Below are 9,522 nucleotides of genomic sequence, written 5' to 3'. Positions count from 1 at the left end.
TATTTCTATGTATGTTGTAAATTTACTGGTATATTTGAGAGGGAGGGTGTACTTCAAAAAAACAAAAACACCCCCCTGTGTTGGAAGATGTTATTTGGATGCTTGTTTTTTTTGCTCAGTAAATTCTCCTTAATATCTGTAACCTGTCATCACTACAGAAAAAGCATTTTTCAGAATCCCCCCCCCTTGCTTTGGCCTGTGTGTCCCTGCCCTTGCCTTAATGATTTCTTTTGTGTGTGAATGGGTGGATGACTGGATATGTAAAGCGCTTTGGGGTCCTTAGGGACTAGTAAGGCGCTATATAAATACAGGCCATTTACCATTTACCATTTTTCTCAATTCCTGTTTGTGGAACACAGAGCTGCTTAAGGGGCTTCTGTCAAAGTTCATGGTGTTAGTTTTTATTTTGCATTTGTATAACAGATGTACTGCCTTCTGTTTATTCATGTCAAGAATCAAACTGTGTAAAAAGAAAGCAACATGTTAGTGAGTTATTTGGATTTTGTATGTATGTAAATAAATAAATTATAAGCCTTGTTTTCTTGTTATGAGGGCTTTTTTTTCCCCTTTAATTTTAAATTCCTACTTTGATTCCTTTCCAATCGCTTCCTACCTTTGAAACAGAGGGAAGTTGACTAACAGAAGAAAATAAAGACTTATAATGGACATGTAGTGTAGCTGTCACATCTGTCCTTTGTTTGACCTTAGCTGTAACTAGTGCGTATTATCCTGTTGCCATCCTGTAATCTGTGACCTCTGACATAAACAAGGCATTTTCACCCATAGGGTATTTTGTTTTTTGGACCTTTCTGATTTTGTGGGGAGAATACCAGTATATCAGCAGTGCCTGAAAGACTCAGACCATCCCGTCTGGCACTAACAACCATGCCACATTCAAAGACACTCCTTCTGATACTCAGGCTGAACTTCAGCAGGTCATCTTGACCATGTCTGAAGGCTGTGGTAGGTTTACTTCACCTTTGGTCCACAATAAAGTTAGGTTGCTTCAAAAAGGAATAAAATAAATATATTTTGTTGAAATGCATCAAATGCATGTTCTGTGGTTCAGATTTTGACCATAGCAGTTAACAAATTTGACTATGCAGCATTTGTATTATGCCAACTTCAGATATAACTCAGCATTATACTATAGAAATATACCAAAAACTGATCGAACATACTGCACAGCCAATAGAAGCTGTACAAACCACAGAAATAAAAGCTTATAATCATACACCTAATCAAAGTTGGTACAGCTGTTACAAATAAGAGACAAGAATCAAACATATTTGTCCTCTTTATTCATAAATATCACTCCTGTATGAATATAAAACAATCTTAAATTACTGCTTTTTTTTCTTTTTTTTTTAAAGAAATACTCTGGTGTTATCATTGGAAGTGCCAGTTGAAAGTATTGCATATAGTCTTGGTAGTTGCTAATGACTACACCTCACTGTATATGTGATGATAAACCTTAGACGTGATACATAACTTACTTCCTCAGTAATATGAAAGGGAGGCCACTAAACATAGGTAAACAAAGACAGGAGTGATTCACCCACTTCAATTTGAAGTACAAATTTTAGTCATTCAATTACAAAAAAAAAATGTTACAGGTAAATAAAAAAACAAGGAAAACAAACAAACAAAATCTATTACAAAAACTTCAAGCACTCGAGCACTTCTGTTTAAAGTTAAATGCCTAGCTGTTACTCAGAAAACCAAAAAAAAAGGATGAAAAAGAGAAATCAAAATCTCCATTGGTATGTGAGTCACAAAAATATAAACTCTAATCTAGTATTTAGCAACAGCAGGCACTCCTGTGTTCAATGAATGAGGTAGCTAGACAGTAGGAACTGTACACAGGCTGAGATTTAAAGTGCCCCTATTATGCTTTGGGTGGTTTCCCTCATCCTTTTTTTGTGTTGTCTATAACAAATACAGTTTCTCTTTTCCCACAGAAAACATTGCTGCTGGACCGAAATACCTCATTCTGGATTTTGTTGCCTCTGAAATTTACATCACATTTTAAAAATACTCATATCCTTACTCTGTGCACATATACACCATATTTTAATACAAATTCACAACCAAGCTTCTTTTGTTTCCAAATTTTTCTGGTTTTGATGTTAGCCAGCAGACTGAGCATAAAATAGTGGAGACTATTTAGACTAATCTAAAGCGGCTGTCACTCTAACAAAACAATCACTTAGAAAGTTGAAAAGCATGCGTTTCTACTGTGGCTAAAGCCTTTTCTTTCTTTTTTTTTTAAATCAGGCAACAGATTGTGGAGGGCTAGGTCAATGCAACCTGAGCAGCAATGACAGCATGAAATAAATTCTGGTAGATCCCTAAAATAAAAAATTCAGACCCTCTAAATGAGCATAATTGGGGCACTTTAAGGAAGGAGAGAACAAGACTGAAATAAAGTCAGAGTATTGCAGCAGAGGTGAACAATATTCCAGTGATGAATGCCGAGTCCGGCTCCTCGTTTTTAGTCGCAGCATAGAAGGTAAATTTAAGAATGGAAGCAGAGTCTCCTCTGAAATGTGGACTGAACAGGAGAGCTTTCACCTCACCCTCTCACTCTCGGTCATCTGCCACAGTCCCAGGTTTAACACTTTAAGGCACGGGAGCTGTGTTATCCTCTCCAAGCCCCTCTTGGTGATCTTAGTACAACCATACAGATCGATCCCTGTCAGCTGGCTCAAGTGGTCAGCTATCAATTCCAAGCCTTTGTCTGTGATTCGCACACACTGTCCAATGTTTAGAGTCTTGAGTTCGTGCATCTGGCGTACCATCCTGTTAATGCCATCGTCACTGATGTGACAAGAGCACAGAGACAGAGACTTCAGTTGATATAGCCCCTGGGCAATGTAAGCCAGACTCTGGTCAGCAATCTTATCACAGAAGGAGACGTCAAGCCCGGTGAGCCGGAGGGAGCCCGTGGCCAGATGCATTATCCCGGTGTCACTGATGTTATCACACGACCGCAGGTTCAGGCTGCACAGGTGGGTCATGTGTGACAGGTGGATCATCCCCGCATCAGATATCCCCCCACAGAAGCTGAGGTTGAGCACTTTGAGCTTGTTTAGGCCCTTTGAGATATGTTTGAGGGAGAGGTCGGTGAGCTTCTGGCAGTCCTGCAAAGTTAACTTCTCCAGGGTGAGGCAACCCTCCGCTGCACTGCGGGTCATACCAGACAGGTGGCCGATGCCCACGTCAGACACATGCCTGCAGCTACGCAGGTTAAGGCTCTTGAGTCTGTGCAAGCCCCAGGCAATGAGCAGCAGGCCCGTGTTGGTGATATTGCTGCATCCCCCGAGTTCAAGCACCTCCAGGTTTTTGAGGTACTGAGCGATCCTTCCCAGGCTGGAGTCAGTGATCTGTTTACAAAGGCTGAGGTTCAGCACTCGCAGGGATGAGATGTCCTGCACAAAGGCATGTCCGAGACCGTTGTCTGTGAGGTTGAAACACCCACACAGGTTAAGGCTTTCAATGTGCGGCATCCCCTGAATCACGTAACTCAGACTTCGCCTCAGGCTGAGAATCTGAACCTTCTTGATGCCCCGAGTCTGCAGGCTGGGGAACAGAGACGGGTTGGCTCGCCGCAGATGGAGCTTGGCTTCCACCCCCCTCCACACCGACTTGTGGTAGGACGCGTCTCTCCAGGCCGTGCACACTTGGGCTACTCTCCCTTTGTCCTTAACGTCCAGGTAACTGAAAATAATGGCCAAAATTTCCGGGAAAAGGCACGAGATATGCGTCTCCATTTCAAACATGTCTGCAGGCGGACTCCTTTTGGCAGCACAGGCTGCTTGTGAGCGACAATACTCCCCCGAAACTCTGCTGCCGAAGTTGCTGTCTGGCCCGGCAAACGTTAGCTAACGTCAGCTAGCATACAGACGAGCTACCGGACGGCTTCAAGTGTAGAATGACAAAAAGAAACATGCTCTATTAGAGTCAATAAAAAACAAGAGCACGCAAAATGACCACTAGCTGCACGGTACTGCTGACAAGGTGGAGACAGAGGCAGGAGACTCAGAGATGGAGACGTAGTAGTTACCTAGCAAAGCTAGGCTAACAGCAGCGGCGCAGCGTCAGCTAGCTGTCCAAACTTGAGAGCTTCAAAGTCGGACAGCCCGTTCGTCCAAGACGCCCGGAACAGCTTATTCTTTACTCCAGCTCATGGCGACGCTTAAACTCTCTTGTGTAGGAACTTTTATCTCTCGCGCTGTTTTCTCGTACAACGACAGCTGCCCGGCTCCTTTATCTTCTTTGGCATTTCCATCCCGGATCTCCCCCATGAATAAACCAACTGTTAGAGCACGGCGACTAGCGACTCCTACTGGATCCATGAACATTTTTTTCTTTTTAAAATAAGATTGTATGGTTAAAAAACAAACAAACAAACAAAAAACCCCAACAAACTCAATAGTGCTTTGCGACACTACAAATTTAGGTAGATCCGATACCAAGTAACCACAGGGCCAGCATTGCCGATACCAATGCCGATACTTTTAACTTACAAAAGCAGCTTATGTAGGGGAGAGCAGTGTGTCATGATCGAAGTGATTAATCATAATCGATTTGCAAGTTCTGGTCACATTTCAATCACCATTAAAGAATTTGCTACTTTCCAAAAATACCATGTTAACACAACAAAACATTCCTTTCAGTTTTTCATGTATTCTGAAATGCATGGACTGTAAATGTGCCTGTCTCTAAAAGGACCAGGTCACCTTCTGTTGTTTTTATGTGCTATGGGCTGCAAATAAAATAGATGTGTCAGTCAGCAAAAAAACAGGGGTCAGAAATTATTCATAAACTATGTTTGAGTTAAATTTGTCCATTTCCAATTCAGTAATTAATTTATCACAATGAAGTGATAAAAACACTGAAAACATATCAAATGTTTAAACTGGGAAAATGCAACATTTAAAGAAAAAATAAGGTTATTTTGAAATTGATGGCAGCACCATGTCTCAAAACAGTTGGGATAGACATACAAGACCACTGATAATCTCCCTCGATCTGGGGCTCCACGCAAGATCTCATCCCGTGGGGTCAAAATGATCATGAGAACGGTGAGCAAAGATCCCAGAACCACACGGGGGGACCTGGTGAATGACCTGCAGAGAGCTGGGACCAAAGTAACAAAGGTCACCATCAGTAACACACTACAACGGCAGGGAATCAAATCCCGCAGTGCCAGACGTGTTCCGCTGCTGAAGCCAGTGCATGTCCAGGCCCGTCTGAAGTTTGCCAGAGAGCACATGGATGATACAGCAGAGGATTGGGAGAATGTCATGTGGTCAGATGAAACCAAAGTAGAACTTTTTGGTATAAACTCAACTCGTCGTGTTTGGAGGAAGAGGAATACTGAGTTGCATCCCAAGAACACCATACCTACTGTGAAGCATGGGGGTGGAAACATCATGCTATGGGGCTGTTTTTCTGCCAAGGGGACAGGACGACTGATCCGTGTTAAGGACAGAATGAATGGGGCCATGTATCGTGAGATTTTGAGCCAAAACCTCCTTCCATCAGTGAGAACTTTGAAGATGAAACGAGGCTGTGTCTTCCAACATGACAATGATCCAAAACACACCGCCCGGGCAACAAAGGAGTGGCTCCGTAAGAAGCATTTGAAAGTCCTGGAGTGGCCTAGCCAGTCTCCAGACCTCAACCCCATAGAAAATCTGTGGCGGGAGTTGAAAGTCCATGTTGCTTGGCAACAGCCCCAAAACATCACTGCTCTCGAGAAGATCTGCATGGAGGAATGGGCCAAAATACCAGCTACTGTGTGTGTAAACCTGGTAAAGACCTATAGTAAACGTTTGATCTCTGTTATTGCCAACAAAGGTTATGTTACAAAGTATTGAGTTGTATTTTTGTTATTGACCAAATACTTATTTTCCACCCTGATTTACGAATAAATTCTTTACAAATCCTACCATGTGGATTCATGGATTTTTTTTTCACATTCTGTCTCTCACAGTTGAAGTGTACCTCTGGTGCAAATTACTGACCTCTGTCATCATTTTAGGTGGGGGAACTTGCACAATCGGTGGCTGACTAAATACTTTTTTGCCCCACTGTATACTCGTTTTATACCCAGTCATGCCAATTAACCTAATTAACTACAACATGTTACTCCAGTTGTTGTTGTTGATTTTGTTGTTGTTTTGTCTTTTTTGTTTTTTAATATTTTTCCTCATAAATTAAAATATCTCAGTTTAAACCCTGGATGTTGAGTTTTCAGATTTGCAGATCACTGCATTGTGTTTTTATTCACAATTTAAACAGAATGGCAACTTTTTTGGAATTGGGATTGTACAATTAGGTAAAGTTAAATTACCTTATTGTTAAATAAAACACACCTAAATTGCCTTTCTACAGTTATAACTGTTAAAACTGGTATTCGTGATTCATCGACAGATTGGCTCATTTCCTATCAGGTTTCCAAGTGAGGCCTTTTAAAGACTGATATCTTCTGGTCTCAATACGTGAGGTGGAGAGGACAACGGATAAAAACCCTCTTCCATCTTAGTCATCATAATTTAACCACTTAATCTTACAGCAAGCCTTTGTACATATACGAACAAGCCTTTATACACCTCAGAATTTATCATACATGTGTAAATAAATAAAGACAAATCTAGACAAAACAGGGCTTTGTGTCTGAAGTTCTGTCATGCATATAATGACCACATGCACACAGACATGTGCAAAGTATACAAGTGTATGCTTTGTGAGTTGTATTTGAAGCGCTACCAAAACAACAGTGTAGGACTGTTAGTTGTGCAATGCAACAAGTAGTTGTTGTTGTTTTTTACATGTATAATTAATAATGCTGACTCTGATGGCTCAATATTTGAATGGCAAGTTTACTGGGCAGACAAACTGACTCATAACTTTTATACACAGAAGAATAAGCATAAGCATACAGCTAAACAAAGATAGCAGGGCAAAGCCAAACATGAATAAACATATCTATACGGCTTCCGTGTACAGAGAAAGTTGATGCACAAATATAAATTTAACCTAGATACACAAACATTCTTGTTCTTTGGCAGCTACATTAAACATCACACAGGAGCAAAGCACTAAAGAGCAACAGCAATAACCTCGGCACAGTGGCCAATATGATTTCCTAATGATCTTAGTTCATTATTTAAACACCCTTAATCAGTTTAGAAAACAAAAAAGCTCTTCTGCAATACATTATCGACACATTCTACATCCATGTGGAAGGCAAATGCAAAGCTGGAAGTTCTGGTAGCCTATCACCACCACACAAAGACGACAGAAAGATGTAACCTGCTCCCATCTGTGACTCATGAAGGGATGCTCCAAGCTGCTGCTCAGTGAAAATAGTAAATATATATATATGTATATCTTATGACAACTTAGACTGAAACGAGTCAGTTTAAAAAATGTGTGTGTATCCAAATGCTTTGTGTTTTACCTCAAGTAATTATAGTATTATTATGTTATAGTTAAGTAAAAGTAGTTGCCATGAATCATTGGTGTGTTACATACGCCATCTTCCTGAAATAGTCACACGTCCATCATCCTGTGTGGACTTGTTACTTTGCCTTAATGCCCTCAAACTGGCAGGAAGCCCAGAGTTACTGCAATGAGGCGTTCACTGACCTGGTCACCTCTGGCTGCCTGGAGGACACACAGCGGGTGCATTACACTGATTGCTCAGTGAGGAAAGGACGAGAGAGGGAAATCATTTTACTGATTTACACACTGACAGTGACCCAGTACAGCAGGATTAAAAAAAATCTTTTAGCCTCCTGTCAGTTTCATGCTGTCTCACTTCCACTTGGCTTATGGAGCAATAGCAAAACAGCTGCTGCTAAAGGTCTACAGCTTTGTGTGAGAACTAGCAGAGCTTATAATATTCTCTTTTGATATGAGAGTTTCAGATGCTGTGATGAGCCTCATGTCTCTGTAAAGGCTTTCCTGCTTTGGAATGACTTTTCTGTTCTGTAGAATATTCTAATTATTCTTAGATGTTCATGCATGTGCTGTCCATGCAAATATATTTGTTGTTAATGATTCATTAAACTGACAATATCTCTTTTTTCTTTCTGCTGAAAAAGCTGAAAAAGGTCGATTGAAATCCAACACACACAAACTTCTGTGTATTTCTAATGAACTGGGTTTTGTGGTTTGTCAGACAAATGGAAGATCCTTTTTTGTATTTATTTATCTAAACAAATGTGGACAACAAGATTCCCAACTATCTCAGTATTAGGTTTGTACCGAAAGTCTCAAAGTGTAAGATTTCATGTCATGTGCTTGTGCAGCGGTGAGAATGTAGCGTCCCACCTTTGACCTTTACTGCTAGAAATGCAGGGTCCACTGACTGCAGTTCTCCCAAGACCCTGAAACAATAAATATCTGTAATTCCTGGCATATTTCTGGGCTCCTGACTGTCTCTGGGCCTCTAAGTCGCTCACAAGGCTACCCCTTCCCCAGCTTAACCTCCACAATGCACACAACATAGACTCTTACAGGTTATTTCAGAGCATTTCAAGGGACTGAAATACAGAAACTGCTCTTATACAAAGAAGGCTATAGTAGGTTTTAATGGGAAAAGCGTTGCAAGCCCGGTAATCAGGTACAAATGCAAAATGTTCTTCTGTAGTCGAACAGATAAGGTTACTCCTGTATGTGTGCAAAACGGTTTGGTACTGCTTTACATAGTTTATGTCATGATGTCAAGTATTGTTTACTTCCTTTCTGGTGGTGAAGAAAATGAACTGTTTATTTGAGTGATTAACTTTTTAAACTCCCCTCTGCAGTTTAAGGAAGTTTAACTGCACATTTAATCCCTGAGATATTTTAATATAAGAAAAAAAGAAGTGCAATTTGTATACAATAAAGAAATGTTGCTCTGTCAGCCGGACTCATAAATGTGTTACTTCGGTGTTGTATGAGTGGCCATTGGGGTCGTCTTTTTCAGCAGGAAAAGCTGTAAAACGTATGAAAACACAATTGGTTAAAAGACCAAAATTTATGCTCTTCTTCACATTTCTCAAAGTCTTCCACTGGGGCCGGTTTAGAGTCTTTGCTGGGTCGATTTCTCCCCCCCCCCCCCCCCCCCCCCCCCAAACCCGGCCTCATGTTTGACACCCCCGCCTTAGAGCAAAGCTATAAACCCCCAAAGTCACAGTACAAGCTATACATGCGTGCTCTGCACTGTTAGACTGATTTATGTATGTGTATATTCCTTAGGTTGTGGGCTACAGAGCAGCAGCCTGTGGTGAAAAGTCGGTAAATCAAAGAGGAGTGTCAGCATGAGTCATGACTGTGTTCATAAACCTCCACACTGCATTTCTGTTTTCAAGTGGACAGATGAAAGACCCCTTTGAACATTTAAAATTATATATATATTTACATAAGAATGTATCACAACTTTAAAATGAAAAAGACGTGTACACCGACCTGTTTTGTTTTGGGAGATTATGATATGAAAAGGAAGAGAAGCTGACACTGCCTTTG

At 41.0% G+C, this 9,522-nt stretch overlaps 1 protein-coding gene across 1 annotated transcript; it reads right to left on the bottom strand.

The window, feature by feature from the left end:
• Positions 1 to 1,279: 1,279 nt before the first annotated feature.
• LOC113026924 (F-box/LRR-repeat protein 14-like) lies at positions 1,280 to 4,517 on the bottom strand. The gene has a single exon (XM_026176218.1). It carries the CDS (start codon positions 3,780 to 3,782, stop codon positions 2,571 to 2,573), a length of 1,212 nt encoding a protein of 403 aa, XP_026032003.1. The 5' UTR covers positions 3,783 to 4,517; the 3' UTR covers positions 1,280 to 2,570.
• Positions 4,518 to 9,522: the final 5,005 nt, after the last annotated feature.

This window comes from Astatotilapia calliptera, chromosome 7 (genome assembly GCF_900246225.1).
Source record: "Astatotilapia calliptera chromosome 7, fAstCal1.2, whole genome shotgun sequence".
In the NCBI taxonomy this organism is placed as follows: Eukaryota; Metazoa; Chordata; class Actinopteri; order Cichliformes; family Cichlidae; genus Astatotilapia; species Astatotilapia calliptera.
This window is presented reverse-complemented; position numbering and strand designations above follow the sequence as displayed.

Coding starts and splice junctions, on each gene's coding strand:
- LOC113026924 (XM_026176218.1), bottom strand. CDS start 3,782: ATGTTTGAAATGGAGACGCATATCTCGTGCCTTTTCCCGGAAATTTTG.